Here is an 18,368-nt window from a genome sequence, read left to right as displayed (position 1 = left end):
ATTTCCCCTCTCTTACCAGTATGCACTTCACTTGCCCACTATTCTCACAACCACCAGGAACAATGGAGATTCCCCTCAATTTTGACCAAATGAAAAATCTCTTCCCGCTCAGCAAAGTCATCGACCACAGGTACTAGAAATTCAGAGGCCAGTCCCCCGAAAGTCGCAAGTGCTGGTAACGAAAACAGAACATATCTTGACTCTTCTGCTTGCAGCAGCTCTCACTAAGTCCATACGTCCAATTTAACATAGAAAGCAGTGTACCCACAATATAAAGACTAATGACTTGGGAAGAGGAGGAGAAGGGAACAGGAAAAGACACAGCTTAAAGCAAAGGGTCTGCTGTCATTTATAACGGCAGCCTTATATTCAGGCCAGACTTTGTACTGCAAACATTACAAAGCACTCACATAGCTGTATTTTTGATGATCCTTCCTTGGTCCATTTTCTGCCCAATACCATGCACAACAAACACAATGTGACTAGTTTGTGGTGGCTTGTCTTCTAATGTAGCTTCTTCTACATAGCCTCTGTGTAGCCTTGTCCCACTACTTGAAGCTGTAGAAAAAACATTATCCTAGATCAGTTACATTCTGTAACGTGCAACAGCCTTATGTGTTGACAGAAGTTTGACTTTTCTCAGACCAATACATTAAAGTATTTGGAAAATAAGATTATACATAAAGAAATAGCACTTATTTTTTAATACCTGCAATTTTAAACTCCTGAGAGATTTGAGCAACTAGGTGACAGTAGTTTTATCAGTCAACATATTAGTAGGCTATTTCCGCTGTAAAGATAACTAATTTCAGAAATGTCTTGAAAAATAACTTTTTAGAAAACAGTTGTGTAATTGCCCATCCACTTTTACAACACAATACCCTTCTTCCATGTGTCTCAATCATTAAACTTCCTTATATCTCCATCTTATTCCCACAGCATGAAAGCATCACGGAGATGATCTTGCCACAAAACTGGTAAGCAGTGTCACTCTCTGACCCAATTAAGAGAGCTGGTTGAAAAGCTTTACAGTTTTTCATTTTGACAAGCAAAGCCTGTGTTTTGTTTCAAGCTGATCCAATCTCAAATATTGCCACTCATTCTCCAGTTCAGTGGCCAAACCAAAATCAATTACCCAGGGCAAATATGGGTATTCTCCCACTGCAGTGCTGATGGCTCGAGAAACCCACTGGCACAGTGTGTCTCCATCCCCCTCTAGTGACAGACCCACAGAGAGGACCACAGCCTTGCATGAGCACTAGCTCTTTGTCAGCCCAGCAACCCCTTCAGATGGGCAAGCAGGCGAAGGCAGCAATATTCCCCACCACAAAACCTGGAACAAACTGCTCGTTTTAAAGGAGGGGGAAAACACTCCAAAACCACTAAGGGCTGTAAAACACAGGGCAGGCTTTGTTTTCCAAGTGGGCTTCTATTTGATATTTCTTCCACCAAATTGTTTGGGACAGTTCTTACTATTTATTACACGCTATCCAAATCATGTTCTGGATACAGAATAATTCATTTCCTCTGGAACCGAAGCACTGAATTATACTAGATTTTGGCAAACATTAAATAAGTATCCACCCAAGAGCCCTGTGGGGCAAGAGGGCATTAATTACAGGACAGAGGTATGGAGATTAAAGCCAAACCTCTTAGCTGATCTTGTCTCTTTAGAGACTAAGGAACAAAACAGATGCGTATGTTCTTGTGTTTGTAGTTGTCCAGCAGTGATTAGGAGCACCATGACAGGGAGGACAAGTTCCAGTTTTCTAGGTTGGCAATAACCTGCCTTTTGCTTGAGAGACCATCCCCTCTTCCAACTATCTCAGCCTTGGTGGCTTTATGACTGGTTGTTTTAAGATTAAATGAGCCTGGATTCCTACTGCAAACAATTTCTGTCTAAACGCTTCATCCCTCCTCTCAGTTCATATGTCTGTTTAATGCATGGAAAAACAGGCAAGAGGTGGGGAGAGGGGAAGGTATGATCATGTACTTCAGGAATGCATCACAGTCTGCAAGTATGCAGTGGTAAAGGTTGCAAAGGGAACTGTAATTCTTATATTGTAGCTGCTGGACTCAGCCACTATAGTATTTTCATACACTTATTACATAATGGTAACTGCTACATCAAAAAAAAAAAAAAAAGTCATAGAAGTCAGTCATAGCCTATGTACATCTAGTTACAATTATGTGCAACGATCTAAGGACCCTCATATACTGTTCCGTAAAAACTGCAATGGCCGAAGTGGCCTAGTTACATTAAAACTTCAAACTTGAAATATCCCTCTAGCATTAAAGTAACAAACTTAAAATACCAGTATTTACAATATTCTTTACAAACTCTGAGAAATATTACCTTTGGAAAACCCCAACTTTTGTGTAACAGTTCTTGCAATTTTAGATGTTGTTGCATCACTGTAAAGATACACTTCATCCACACTGTGCCAGTCCACATGCTTGCGACTCAACTTTAGACTATGAAAAGCTGCAGCAAAAAGGAACAACATTTAATTTAGATGGGTAAGAGGGGAAAAAAAAAAGCCTCTTCAAACAGAGAGAGAGAGAAAGAGAGAGAGAAAGAAGGGTAATTTACATACAGGTTAAAATCTAGAGCTCCATTATACCTCAATCTGTATTACTTCTTACCTTAAGAAGTTTTTACATTTAGGATTAATCTGACCAGGACAAGCAGCAGTTGGCAGACCGCCTCTAAGGACATTTCACATCATTCTCCTCCCACTCTCATTTTGGGATGGTAGGTTTCTAAAACATTGCCTTAGCTGAAAACAAAAAAACAGGGGAGCAGGGCAATGCATCCTAAAATATTGCAGGTTGGTGTGATGACCAGGTGGCTGCCCCACGCAGTGTCATCACTAGAAAAAGAGCAATTTCACTGCTGTCTTCTCTCTCCTGTGTCTGTACAGCCAGATCCCTGGCTTTGACTGTCCTCTGCAGCAGCACAGAGGCTTTCAAGGCTCCATTACTACAAGGCTCCATTGCATTTCTTTCAGAAATATTTAAGAGCTGGAAATGCAGTTTAATGAGAAAGCCTCTGAATGGGTAATTTCTGGAACAGAACAGAATCTAGCTCTTTCAAAAACCACTAAGAGCTCTAGTGATTTTTGCGCAGTTATTGTGTTTTCCAGATTTGGAACTGATTGAACTCTGGGACCAACCTCATGACACACTGCCTGATTGTCGGGACCAAGGACAGCAGGCATGTTATAATGCAAATCAGAATCTCTCATCTAATGTTTGGAGCTTGCATGAGCAAAGCAGTACCACAGCTGTATTACTAGGAATTTGGATTTCACCTAAATTTGGAAATCTGCTGCTTAGGTCTGGTCTAAGGTGGGATATGCAACATTTGGAGAGCTGACAACAGCAAATGCCCTGTAACAAAAAGTGTTCTTAACTGTCACTGGTCTTGCTAAAAAAGTTCAAAGTCATGGAAAACACCCAGAGGGGTTGTTCTGGGTTTGGGGTTTTTCCCCTTAAAAGTGGAGTTCTAACCTGTCCTCTATTTCAAGCCACTCAACTGAATTTTTTATACTCTTCTAAAAACATTCTGAGAAAGCCTGAGCCATCATGATTTCATCTTTTAACTCTGCAACTGTACGAACCAGCCATGTTAAACTAGATGTTGTGACCTGTACTATTTTTTGCTTCTTTGCTAACGCAGAGAGACCTGATGTAGTCCAATGAAAAACTAAATGAAGTCTGTAAGAAACAAGGGGATTAGAAAAGGATTACTTCATAATAAACAACTGATTCCCAAAAAATAACTAGAACTGTATGACTGTTTTATACTGACAGACCAAGAACAGGAAAGGAAGTAAGCCTGCCTTTGAAGAGCAGACATGTCAGCTTAGAGTAATGACTGGCCAGAGCAAGAAGCAACCTACTAAGAACTCAATGAACATGTTTTCATGAGCAGCCCTGCAGGTGCAGAGATGAGTCCACATCCAGTAATCTCAATTTAGAACTGGAAAAGGAAATTTCCAGAAAAAACTTCCTCTTTCACGCTTGGAGACAACGCAAGAGAGACTGTGGTGTCCTGAGACTGGCACTGTAGTCTGGTGGCAAAGGCAAGGGACCTCCTTGCAGATGACTCTCCAATCTCCTCCATCCTCAATTCCATGACTGATGTAGACTTTCTATGCCTTCCATTGTCTAGCAGGTCTTTAAGAGCTGTTCCACCTGCATTCTGTAAAATCCCTCTCAGAGTATGTTCCTGGGGAAGCTGACAGAGGAGGGCTGGAAGTTTGATGCCTTTGGAAAGCACTGTGCTAAAGGTCCAGAGCATGCAGAGGAAGAGATGGAGAGGCCTGTGGCCGAGTCACTTATTACCACTGGCATAATAGGCAGCTGATGGAGAAGCAATCCTCGAACTTTTTCTGGAATCAAGTCCAGCCTCTCTGTTGGAAAGAATATACAGAAAGAAGCAGGTTTTCCCCACCCTGCATGAATTATTCTCACTCGGGAAGAACAAATTCCTAACTTCTACTCTTATGGTGCTCTTCAAAAACACCTAAGCTGAAGGACACATTGAAATCAATTACAAGGCATGCAAGCATTGAGGAACTGCAAATGAAACATCCAACACTACTTCTCTGCATATTTAGTAATGCCTTCAAAAGGTAAGCTGAAAAATCTGGTCTACTGTTAACACAGGCACCACATGAAACTACCAGTAGCCTTCAGTAGGACCAAACTTCCTTGTCTCTTGACAACAGAGTAACTTACCTCTCTGACATGTGTTGTCAATGTAACACACTGCATTCAAGGCCAGATACATTTTTTACAGCACCTAGCCTATACACCCTTCCTTTCTACCCAGCACCCATTAAACAAAAAAAACCCAACCAACAAACAAAATACAAAGTGTTTTTTTGTCCTTGCTTCTCAGTGTTCCTTCAACCACAAAGTATCAGGAATTTTAGGGAAGTGGCACAATCCAGAACACGCATATAGACAATTCTTTTTAGAGAATCTACCCATTTGCCAGTAAGATGATAAATTTTGCCATTTTAATTGACATGTTTACATTTTATTTTGCATGTCTTAGTAAGTTTTGTTTACCATCACCTTCACTGCTTTGCTTTTGAGTGCTTGTCCATGTGCACACTCCAGAACAAAGTCCAAACCAGCGGTAGACTCAATCACAGTGGCTGCAGGACATTTCAAAGGCACCAGCAGTCCAGTTCAGTATTTTGCACAAGTCTGGATAGCACTTCCAGGGTGTCTATCTTACCAAGCAGGGCAGACACATTCCTTTAAAAGTTAACAAGAATCACCTGGGTCAAGACAAACTAAGCTGGGTGCTCCACCTTGGCACTCTTTTTAAATCCCATGGGATGCAGTACTTAAAAAGTCTGCCTGAGGATCAATGCACCCATTCCACAGACCAGAGCACCCTCTTACTGAGGTAGGTTGAGATTTTGTTTCCCTTTTTTTAATTTATATAAACATTGGGATGTCTGTTCATCCTCAGACCCTAGATGGGATGTCCACCAGCACAACAGAAGTCCCCTAATAAGGGAAAATCTACTACCCTGAGCTCCAGGCATGCAAGAATATCCCTTCAAAAACAGGAGTGACACCCCAGCTTGTGGCTACTGTTGTGCTTCCTCTATCCTTACATAAGGATCTGTCCCAGTGACGACAATGTCTGGGGAGAGAAAAATGGCACACCCTTGCAGATTTGCACAGCAGAAACCCAGCTGAGAGAAGAGCTGCCCAGCTGAGATCAGTCACAGGGCTAAATGATCCACAAGTCACGTCTGCATGCATAGCTAGGCACAGACAGACAGTGCTTCTCTGTCATTATGCACAGAAGATACTCTTTAGGTAAAAAAAACTGCCCTGCAATAAGGTACATCTTAATGAGGGTCAACACTGTGCCGATGACTGTGAAGACATTCTTGGCTCTCAAAGAGCCCAACCAAAAGGAGCTGCTGTGGTTCACAGTCCCAGGGTGTGTTAATAGTGAGGCAGGGAACAAAAAAGTGTCTTTGGAGAGGATTTGACAGCAGTCTGAAAATTAGCATCCTAAAAAAAAAAATAATCAAAATATGCAAACTGTGCTTTCCAGGTATGGGATAACAAGGGCTGCCACTGCTGTTTTGAAACTGAGCATGAGGAAGAGAAAGTTATGTTTTCCTGAAGATGATGAGATGATAACACGATTTACATTTTCTCTGCAGAACAAATGGTAACTGTCCATATACTCTTGCATGCTGTAGAGGTGGTCAAACTGACAACTCAGGAGCTCTGCATATCAAGCGATGTCACAGTGTGTCAGGAAGTCACCAAGGCATGTCGTAGTGTGACTGAGGAAGCCAAGTTGCAGAATTCAGATTAGGCAGTGAGTATGGCACAGGGGATTGCTCTTCATGTTCATTCCTCTGCCTTCTGGGTCCTTCAGAAGCACACTTTCTACATTTGCAGATTCTTTCCAGGGCACCAGGCTAGAATGTTGCTGAGCTTCACCAAGATAACTGTGCCTATGGCATCACCGAACATCAGGCACAGATGATGAAAGGTCTCCTGTAAAACCACGGGACAGGCATCTCCCTCTGGACTAGACTTCTTGCAGCTTTGTTTTCACATGAACTACTTCTTTGACACTGGTAACATGCCCAGCTTTCTTAGCAGGTGTCTCCATAGGTGCATCTTCCCCAGTTGCAGAAAACCCTAGGTGTTCTGCACACTGCTTAGCTTTCTAGTTTGGGACTGAAGGCCAAGCCCATGAAAATGAGACCAATTTTGGTTTCCTTTGCAGCTGGGAACTAGAAATACAACATTTTTCAGGAATACCAACCAAGACAGACACCCAGAGTACCCCACTGAAGATGGAAGACAGCCTGATGCTAGACAGCAGTGAGCAAGCCATGCAAGAACAAGGAGAGAAGCATAGGGGAAGCGAGAGGGATCAAGAAAGGCATTCTTTCACCTGAAGAAAGCAATGGTTACTATCACACAAACCTCCAGCTTCACTGAGATAGAGGAACACAGAGGGAAAATTCCCTCTAAAAAGCTTAAATATGAAAAATGAAGAAGTAAACAAAAATACAGAATACATATTCCCGAAACCTTGAAGAACCTGGTCTCAATTAGACTGCAGAAACACACCTTGAGTCAAAATAACTGGAGAGTAACTGAGGAGCAGAAAGTCTGCACTACTTTTTATGCTCGTAGCACAAAATGCATGGAGGAGCTGGGGATGTGCAGACTGCACATGCACTGCCAGTGCACACATCCTCCCAGCTCAAGTGCTTGAGGAGCTGAACACCAACCTCCAGCATCAAGTGCAGACAGACAGGCACTTGAACATGGCATTTCACAGGGCCAACAGTTTAAAATTAAATACCTTTTAAGGTAAGCACTGGTGGTTTTTCACTTGATACTTTCACCCACCTGCCCAAACCAAAGCATAGGGTGACTCTCTTCTACCAGAGTCTGACGATGCTCAAGTCAAAATCAGTCTAGAGGAAAGCGTCTCTCAAGTGCTACGGGCTGATATTGCCTCCATCTCTGCCACAAAGGCACTGTCATTCCAGTCAGGCTAAAGACCAGAGAAAGGATACATACTGTCCAAAAACCTTTTCTGCCCTCTTTTTTTTCAAGGATTTTTAAATTAGTCTCTCCTGCAATCATTAAACAGTAGTTTCTGCACAAAAGCCTGCCACATCATACAGGTAGCTGAGAACATAATGTGGCTGCTGTTGTCCTTTCTTAAACAACTCCGAAGTTATGCTATATAAACCGGATGTACAGCTGTGGATTTTAAAACCCTTTCTTATTTACTTAAAAGACAAACACAAAACCATTAAAAAGGCTATTGCTCTTAATTAAAAAGAGCTGTTTCACATTGCTGTCATTTTTATATTGCACTTCACCACCTCTTAATTCATTGATGTCACTATTTTGTTACATAAGCATCTCCTTTTAATTTTTTAATGCAAACACATTCATCACCACAACTGAACATGATTTGGAGAAAAAGAGAAAAAAACCAAAATAATTTCAAAGTTGCAACCACAAAATAGAATGCAGAAGTCCTTTCTTACTGCTCAAGGCAGTAGTTGCACTTATTTACCTTTAACAGAATTCAGTTCCATGTGCAAGAAGAGGCAGAAAAAGGTTTACTATTAAACATTTTGATTCCAGACATTTTTGTTTGGACATCCTTATAGAAAAATATAATTAAAGGAAGTCAAAAGGCAAACATTTATAATATTCCCAGAGCTACAAGAATGTATGGTATGGCAAGAAGAACTCTAAAACTACTATGTGCATTTAAATTTTAAATTGAGGGTGCAGTTTTCAGAAGTCTGGTTCCCCCGTCACTGAAGTCAGTAAAAATTTAATCACTACTGGCTTTAGCAGTGGCAGAGAAAGATCAGTGACAAATACTTTTGAGCCTTCTGCAATCATTCATGGCTCCTGGAAGATCTACTTCCACTTTCTGAAACAAAAGTGCACATCAGCTGCTGCAAAGTTCAAAGTTGTTTCTTGCAACACAGCACCCTTTATCATGTGCTCTATAGAGCTTCCCCTTTTCTATATCGTATGTCCAAAGTCTCATTTCATTCCAGTACTCATACAAAAATTGCAGTAAAAATAATTTATAACATAAAATTAACGATGCATGTGTTAACCAAAAAAAAGTGGCAAGCAAAATATTATCTAGTATAAACCCTCCACTCCTTCTCTGACATAATTTATCTTGTACTAGGTCTGCTGTGATACTAAAAAAGTTTTTAGTTTATCAAAAAAGCCAAACTACATATAAAGAGTGTAAGAAACAAATGTGTACTGTTTTCATCACAGTCACAAATAATTATAATAAGGATTACTGCATGATACTGTTAGCATCTACTTTTCTCTAAGATTCACAATGCTTCTACTTTTCTTCTAAGATTATGATGCTTTTTCCTTCCCTTTTGAAGGAAATGGCATGAATACAGCTCAAGAATTTGAAGCATGTAAATCTAACACATTTAACTGATATAAGCAAACTAGAATCTAAAGCTTCCTAAGTCAGGAGTACTACAAAAAAGAAATCTACAATTACTGTACCTTGGGAATGCTTTCGCTTAAGACATGCAGCATCTGAATTCTCCTTATGTCCTCTCCACTTGAACAAAGAAGGGAGGGAGAAGGGAAGGAGGTACTGGAGAACTAAAAGTAAAAACACTGAGCTTCAAAGTAAAATTTTTAAAAGGGATGTAATTTTTAAATTAGTATTACCATTTTTAGAAAAAAGTTGTCACATTTCCTGAAAAAGTATATTTCTCTGTATCTATGTACACTTAAAAACCTGGCTTTGTAGCCAAAGCGTTAGGTCACATTATCCAAATTCACTTTCTTTACTCTTCATACACAGTTATGACACCACAACACAGCTATAGGTGTTAGTAAAAGACAGCTGGGGCACAGCATCATCAGATTCACCGAGTGCCTTTGCATTTACGTGTACAAAAGCACAATCACTCTACTTGGTATCGTGTAGAACACAGTAACCCTTCTTACATATATAATAAACATTTGAAAACACAACTCAATTTTAAGCACAGCTCCATTATTTTCCCCAAAGAGTCTAAGAACATTATTATGTTAGACTAGACAAAATGTCCTACTGTTACCCTGTTAAGTCCTCAAGAAGCTGCCTTCACAGCGATGCAACAGCACACACGCTTTGCTGCTGAGCTTCCCCTTGATGGTAAGGCAAGCCTGTAACTTCCATTAGACTTTCAATTGTCTTATTTCACTCCTCGTGAGAATACCAAAATATTGCACAGCAATCCAAAAGATTATTTTTCAGGGTTTTAAATACTGGCGCTGTGTGATTACAGAAGAGATACTTTAAGGTAAGTGAAAGCTGCTGCTAAGTAGCAGGTAAAGTTACGTGAGCAGGAAGAAGCTGCTTTTGCCACTTTTATGTAAGAGGGGACTTGTACTGACTCTTGATGACGATGATGAACACATTTTATGCTTCTTTGGGGGTTCCTGAGCAACACTGAAAGCGAGGTCCTACAAATCTACATCTTCTGTGTTACTGCTCTGTGGGCCCTCACTCACACAAATAGTCTTTTAATTTCAAAACGTTGTAGCCTCAAAAACCTGATAGAGCCAAGAGAGTGTGTTTAAATCCAGTGGGAAATCAAGAGGCTCCAGCCTGGCTTCTAAATCCACAAAGTAATTTAGCTGAAATTACCTGAAATAATTTAGCTTGCTGGAGAGTGGGGAGAAATGCAACTGAATGACATCTTCCCTTACAAACACGAGGAGTAGTTAATACTCCATGATCCAGTAACTTAGGCCAGTACAAATGAATGATACTCCACGCTTGTGTCAACGGCTTTGACTGGCCAGGAACACTGGTCCAGGATCATGCCACTTCACACCCTCAGCTAACAGCTCTGTCAGCAGGTGCCTTAATACAGATGCAAGTGAGGTATATTACTATTGCACATGAGTTTTCTAAGGGAGAGGAAATTTAGGCTCGTAGCTACTGTACTTGGGACTTGATGGAATAATTTAGTCTGTAAAGTATCTTACTAGCTGTGGCAATACAACACTCGAGAAGAATATACACAGGAAATTCAAGAGAAGTATAAGAAAAAATGTTTTTCACTGTGAGGATGGTAAAACACTGGAACAGACTGCCCAGAGAGGTTGTGGAGTCTCCACTGTAGGAAATATTCAAAATCCCACTGGAAATACCCTGAGCAACCCACTCTCACCGACACCGCAGCTTTGAGCGGGGAGACTGGACCAGACCGTCTCCAGAGATCCCTCCTGATCTGCATGACTCTCTGATGCTATGACTATGACTCTCCCATCCACAGGTTAATTCAGCCAGCTGGGACAAAAATCTATATAAACTTTTTATGAAGAGAGAAAACATTATGTGAAATCTAAACCAAAACAACATAATGCAACTTTTCTAGTTTCTCTGGCATCTAAGAAGACCATGCTGAAATTCTGAAAAGAAAAACTAATAAACTTCTGCCATTTCAAAATCAATGCATTAAAAAAAAATAATTCTGACTCACAAGATTTTTTCTACATTTCCTATCATCTATCACAGAATCATAGACTTGATCACATGTAGAGGAACGAAGGCAGTGGGTTGATTTGCAGTGATGATATGCAGCTGTGGCCATGCCTCAGCGGCAGTGGGCTGATTGACATGGATGATGTGCAGCTGTAGCTCATTCCTGCTAAGTGGTTAAATAGCCCTGAGGAGTGTGGGAGAGGGGACTGGATGGAGGAGGAGCAGTGTGCTCTGACCTCTGGAGGAAGGAGATACAGCACATTGGTAGAATCTGACCAACGGTAAAGCCTTGTTGCAGCCTACTAGCTTTTTTGTGCTGCAACAATCACAGAGTAATTTGTGTCAAAGGGACTGCTGGGATTCATCTGCTCCAACTCTCTACACAGGGCAGGGTCAACTTTTAAGTTGGATCCAATTTCAAGTTTGAATCAGGTTGCTCAGGCAATTTCCAGCTGAATTTTGAGCATCTATTTCTCTGTGCAAATACAATGAACTATGTCTCTTCCTATCTTACTATCACACACACTGAGCTTTCAGCTTCACTTCACCCCAGTTAAATGAATATACCTGAAAAAGATGATGGAGCAACAGATGATAGGTACTCAACTGTATTTATGATAGCAACAGCTAACTAAGTGTTCTTAAGGTAGAGATAGCAAACATTAAAGCTGTTAGAGGATATTATTTATACCAGGGACCACTTAATGATGTACCCTTTGAACCACTGCTCAGTGGTCTTGAATGGAAGAATTGGAACTAGCCCTCAGGCTAGCCTAGAGCAGTGGGAAGTATCACCTCCTGCTACCTCCCAGGAGCATGCTCAGCACTTGCTGTTCCTGCTCTGCTGTTTGGTACCATCACCACTAGACAGAAGGCAATTTTACCATGTCCCAGGCAGCTGTGGGTCTCACAAATTAAACCTCTAGCTGAAAGTTTGACTGTGACAAAAGCTGCTCCTCCATCCTTGACCGTCTCCCTGCACTTGAAGCGGTGGGCATCTGCCCGCTAACAGCTCTTCTGTGCTTGAGGAACTCACTGCAAGGCATATAAGGGCTCTGGCCACAAAGCAACAGAGAAAAGTCAACACTGAAGCAGAGACTTTGACCCTCCATCAAGAAGCTCTTGGTCGGAACATCACTGCCGTTATTATGGTTAAATACTGTTAGCAGAATATCTAGACTGAGAACCCTTAAGCATCTTCTGTGATCTGAGTTCACAGTCTTGTTTTATCTTACAATGGCACTTGATACTAATGAAATCTCTTGAGAATGCTGCTCCTTTAACAGACTACTTTTGGTAGATCCTGAACTCACTGTCTGCCTCAGTACACATAAAAAGCAGTTTCTAAATCTTACGTTATTCTGTAAGTTTTAAGCTTATCAACTGCTAAAAAGGTATTACGGTATTCCCTTCAAATTGGTTTCAACTGAAATACTGTTTTACAGAACACATGCTATAACCTAGGTTCTTCTCGGAAATATTTATAGAATTATTTTACAGTAGTAGAATGGTAGAGTGTAATCACTGGGTGAATACAATACAAGAAAGGCCAGTATTTCTGCCAAAGGCACAAGGGTATAACCCATTCGCAGTGTGATCAAATAAACACCCCTGATATTTCCACATTTAAAGGGCTGAAGTTTGATTCAAGTATTCAAAATTTTGAACCTAGGAATTTACATGAAAATGTCACTTGGCATCTTGTGTTGATACTAATTTATGTATGATAAGTTTGAAGAACAAATTGTTCTTACGAAGGACAAGCAAAGCCAATATATTAAAAAGCCTAGTGTTACCTGGATGAAAAAAACCAAGTACCAGAAAAATTAATTTGAGGGCCTCAAACCCTCTAACTACCAACACCGCAGCAGAACAACAAATCAGACCTGGAAGCCCAAATATACTGTTACAGCAGTGCAGCATCTCATTTAGGGGTTTAAGGTATCATCAGTCAGCTGTTTTTAGCGTAGACTTGAGCAGCAGATGCCAAGCTCTACTCCTCAATACACCTATAAAATGACAATGTGCTGACTAACTGCTCAGAAAAATTAATAAAATTACTTTATGTAATGACAAGCCAGAAGATGCCTTCCTGAAATCTGCCCATATGCAGATTTGCATTTGTGAAAATTTGTGATTTGCATTAATTCAAACGCAGGCTGCTGACATTCAGTTTCACAACAGTGCAGTCCAAACGCAGCCAAACCAATAATTCCTCACCCTAAGCGTGGTTTCCTCCTGTAGCTGTATCAGTTACTCTGACTTAGAAGACAGAATAGTAACGCCCTTTCCTGTATTTATCAACAATAAAGTGAACTATTTAAACTGAAAAAAACATACATGGAATTTCGCCAGGATCAAAGTAGACTCTGGTGTGATGAGGTGTGAAATAGAGCCTGGTCAAGCTATGGAGGAGATGGGTGATGCCCTTGCAATATTTGTTTGCACCAGGACTTCAGCAGCATTCCTCTGGCCTGGTTTTGGGCACCTCGGGAGGCAGACCTTCAGGCAGAGTCAGTGAAGGGAGAGGCTCATGCCCACAGCATCCCTTCCTGACACATCCTGGTCCATGGTGGTCTGGGGTGTCAGCTGTCACATGCCAACACCTCCTGTCCATGCCGCACTTCAGAGTTCACTGGTCAGTGTAGATGGAGGTGTTCAGAGATGCCAACACATTCAGAACAAAGTATCTCTCCAGAAATCTCAGAAATTTTGACTTTCTGTAAGCAGCAGATAGAGCTATGGTACCTGGGAACCATGTCTCTGAATTCCTATGGGACATAACCTTCTTGGAGACAAATCCAGGTCAACTAGATATGGAAAATCTAAAGGTTGCATTAACCTGCTTGGACAGCCCTAAGAAATAAAGTGCCCCATCCCTGTGTTGTGCCGTAACAAATAATATCCCTGAGAAAGTCATGCCACTGCTGAGACCAACAGCTCAGCCGACCACTGAAAATGATCAGGCATCAACAGGAGTCAGCAACATCAGGAACCATAAATGCAGCCCATTTTGCAAGGCATGAAATTAAATACTTTTTAAGGATGAAAACTAAAATACCATCCCTCTGCTCTAAAATGAGCAGAGGGATCTCCTGCTGAAGCAGTGGTGTCCAGGCTGCCCCACAGAAAACAGGACTTGAGAACATCATTCACCTAAAGACTGTCATGTGCTTTCTGTTATCGTCAGCATCTACAGCTTCACATGCTCCCAAATGACACTGGAAGTAGCGTGGGCATTGTATTACTTACAGGCCACAGGTTGGAGACCCCTATTCTGAAATATTTTGCGCTTTCAGAGGCAGGTTTGCTTGGATTAAGAGTTTAATAATGGGGCATTTATTCACAGACATCTTATCATCAACAAAAGCTCTGGATGAAGCTTAGTTATTTCCCTGTTAACATGCTGCAACCCAAAAGCAGAATTAATAAATCAAATCGCTGGAGTGGGAAATCTTTTCTAGATGCAAGTGTACTCTCCTAACGTGGACCTCAAAACTAGAGACATGAGGAAAGAAGACAGGCACTGCTTGCTGAGCAGTTACCCTTCACAGGTAATGCACACAGTGCTCACTATCGGTTTTTGCAAAGACGGACTCATCTGTACAGATGACTCCACACACAGACGGGAAGCAGCATCACCTGCCCTGTGGTTGAAGAGGGTGATTCCATCGCCAGCAATGCACTGGGCAGGCTGCTCAAAAGTTGAAGGGGCTGAACACCTGGAAAACTCGCTAGCAATTCCATTTCCTTCACAAAAAGATTTCAGAGGACAATAAAGAAAGAAGTATGGTTAAACTGCATGTATATTGTCAACTGAGTCTTGGATACTAAGTTCCAGCATATCATACGTTACCCCGAGATAGCAGTCAATAAAAGAAAATTATCCAGAACACGAGCAAAGCGGAAGCTGCTCCTAACTTCTCAGCCTCCTGCCACCATTTAGAGCATGGCTGGGGTCACATCAAGAGCTGACAGGTTTGTCTACTGCATATCAACAAGATGCTTGTTGACAAGCTGGTTTTTTGCTATTCATGATGGCAACTGGCACATTCATGTAAGAAAGTAATTATTAAAGTATAAGAAAAATAGGAAAGCGACTATGACAGCAGATTGTATTAATTTTGCTGAGGAATTAGAGGAGATGGCTATTTTTTGTTCATTTACGGTGCTTTATCATAGCATTGTGAAGAGTTACTTAGCTTCCCAATGATATTTACAGATCTATTCACTTTCACTAGTCTTAACAGCTACCTGTAAACGTCAATGGGACCAAAATATGTTTCATACAGGATACAATTTCAACAATCTGTAGCATTTAAGACATCTACAAACTGAATTCAGCACTTCCCCAACTAATTGTGTTTACTTCATCAGCAATAATGCAAATTGTAAAGCAACTCCCAGTGCCATGTGCAGATGGCAATCAGGGATGCCAGCTGATCAGGGATGTATTGAGAGGCATATTATAATGAGAAAACCACTTTTCACACTTACTGTTAGCCATAATTTTCCTGCAGCTCTATTACTACACAAAAAAAATCCCAAACCAACCCCTACTGAAAGTTACTGGTGTCTTGACACATGGTCCATTTTGAAGTGACTCCATACATAGCTTGGGGTTTTGGTTGTTTTGTGGTATGTTTTTTTTGCTTTGCCTTTTTTTTTTTTTTTTAACTTCAGTTTTAGAAAAGGCACTGGTGCCTGAATTTGGAATTCCTTTTTCTGATCTTTTATGTTTTCATAAGTATCAGGGATTATATCCTTCTCAGCACTCTCCCCAATCTCACCAACCTCAAATCTGAAAAGTTTTGCTCCACAGACCAGACTATTTCTAAAAATCCCTGACCTCTCTTCCTTACTCGCTAAGGAGAACCCAAGTATAAATGAAGCCATCTTTCCTTCCATCAGAAGTTAAGCTACCAAAGGCTGGAAGCACCCAGCAGTCATAAAGATGTGCTTTTCCTATAAAAGCATACGAGCCTACCACAAACAGCACTGCACTCACAGCAGAGCTGCAGCTGTAGTAACAAAGCTGAGCTTTGTACCAGTACACTGGAACAATAAATAACTACAAACACACGGAAATACAGGTAAAAGTGCCTTTCAAAAGGGCAGTTGTGCTGGCACAGTGCTGTGGCTCAAGAGGTCACACCATTTTATGCACCTACTTGACAAAGCTGTTAAAGCAGAAGACTGTAGAAGTACTGCAGACTTGGCCAGAGGAAAAGGTCTTTTTTAAATAGAAGAAAAAAATATTCACAGAATCCTCACTAGCTTTGAGGGGAATTAGAAACTTCACTACTCTCTGTACTGTTGAAAAAGCTCCTTAAGTCAAGAAATGATATTCTGGTTTTCCTTACAGTAATTATAGAAGTACCCTGAATACTGCCTTGCTTCCAATTTATTAACAAGCTTTTAGTTGCGTGTTCAGGCAGTTCACACAAAAGAACTCCTCCATGTTCATGGCCAAAACACAACCATTCCTACGCTGTGTAACTGCTTTGTACAATGTTGTAGTTTAACTAGTTTAAGATAAAGCTGCTTTATGAAAAATAACACAGCCAAAACCCTACAATAAAATATATTGTGAAGCCTCTGTACTTGCAGCTCTTGCTTTGTAGATTATTCACCAAGGGACAACCAACAAACAGAAGTGAAGTGCCAAAGCCAAGAATACTGATCTTTCACTGTGCTATACTTACCCTGAGCAACCAATTCAACTGTGTACATTAAATAACAGATCAGTAACTTCAGAAGGCTGTTCTTAAAAATGTGAAGTGCATGTGACAGACTCCCAGGAACACTAACTGAATGTCCTCAGCCTGGTCATTAAAATATAAGGACTTCCATAACAGAATGAATGCCCAAGATTTACTATAGCTGAAAACTACTTCAATGAATTCACAGACTGAACAAGAATGGAAGAAGAAATGTGATCTGTAAAACTGGTACTCCCTTTAGGGCAGAACTAGGAACGCTGGCCAGAGAGCTAATAACCAGTTTGCATTTGGGCACTGACTCTTCTTGTCACACCAAGAGATTTCAGTTTTGCAAGTGCGATTGCAAACACAATTAAAAGATATGAAATGTGAAGCAAAATGGGAAGAAGGACTTTATCCACGAATATAATTTTTGCAGCATTCATCAAATGCACTGCAGCAGGAAATCCTGCAACATCAAGATGCGCTGAAAAACAGGAGAGCAAACTGATGCCTGTAACAATGTTCCTCACTATGTAGGGTGCAGAACCAGTACAGATCACATTATTTCTTAAGAAAACCAGACCCCAACTGTCCAGAAAACATACTGTAAGAATAGTGATCTAAACAATCTTACCGCCCTTCCCGTCAACAGGTTTTGATACTTTCATATCAAAGTTCTCTTGCACCTGCTGGCCTTTAAAGCGGTTGAGATGCTCCTGTTCTATTAAGTTACTTTCTTCTTCTTCCAGAGGTTGCCATGTACCATCAATAAACCACTGTCCACGCATTACAGGGATCTTTTCCGTTTCTGAAATCAAACAAGAGATTTTTTATGCACAAATCACAAACTGACAGTAGATAAGAAGGAAAGGGAATTCTGTTTGGTGTTCTGATGAAAAAGTTACACACTCCCACTGCTGGGGATGCTAACAAGGTAACCACAAATACCTCGAGTAACACCACCAGCTCTTCCCATGGGGCTGAAATGCGTGGTGAAGGTAGTACTAATCTGCAAACACCTGAGCTAACACGGCCAAATCTTCAGGGTCAGGATGTGAGAGACGGACAGAAAGATGAAAATTCTGCAAAATTTGTTAAGGGTTAAGTTCTAACAACAGTCCAGCTTTATTGGGATGTACTGCTCTCTACCCAGTTACCTTGAATTTTCAAAAAATTAGGAACATTGTGAGACTCATGCTCCTCTATAAAGTTTGACTGATAACAACCACTGGTTTCAAAGTTACCGAAAGGATGCAGAATGAGGAGATACAAAACCACTCACCATTACCCTGCCTGCAGAGTCTTCTTTCCTTTGGGAACTGCACTTACAAAATCCAAGTTACAGATCAATTAGTAGAAAGGATGATTTTAAAGAAATCGTTAAGAGACATTAAAGGGCTTTTTTTATTAAAACGAGTTTTTCACCAAGGGCTGTTCTCTGTCACTGCCATTCTAGTTTCAGTTTTGGCACTTCAATCGAGGAAACTGGGTGCTGTCCACGTGACAGAAGTCTCTCTGAAAAATGTATCCTGGTGCTTAATTCTTCATCAAACTGTGCTTGATACCCACAGTAACTACTGGACTGTAGGGAGCAAGAA

The 18,368-nt window shown here is 40.9% G+C and overlaps 1 protein-coding gene across 2 annotated transcripts in view; it reads right to left on the bottom strand.

Annotated features, from left to right (window-relative positions):
- Positions 1 to 18,368, bottom strand: part of DDHD1 (DDHD domain containing 1) — a 67,505-nt gene that overhangs the window by 34,190 nt on the left and 14,947 nt on the right. Inside the window, exons 2-5 of one of the 2 annotated variants that reach the window (XM_037395559.1) lie at positions 17,405 to 17,578; positions 9,085 to 9,186; positions 2,357 to 2,485; positions 411 to 558 (exon numbers count right to left, since the gene is read on the bottom strand). In XM_037395559.1, coding sequence (XP_037251456.1) covers positions 411 to 558; positions 2,357 to 2,485; positions 9,085 to 9,186; positions 17,405 to 17,578 — 553 coding nt within the window. The remainder of the gene's footprint in view (positions 1 to 410; positions 559 to 2,356; positions 2,486 to 9,084; positions 9,187 to 17,404; positions 17,579 to 18,368) is intronic. The other variant, XM_037395560.1, reaches the window with a different exon arrangement.

Source organism: Falco rusticolus, chromosome 7, assembly GCF_015220075.1.
Source record: "Falco rusticolus isolate bFalRus1 chromosome 7, bFalRus1.pri, whole genome shotgun sequence".
Lineage (NCBI taxonomy): Eukaryota > Metazoa > Chordata > Aves > Falconiformes > Falconidae > Falco > Falco rusticolus.
Note: the sequence above shows the minus strand (reverse complement) of the source record. Positions and strands in the feature narration are given on the sequence as shown.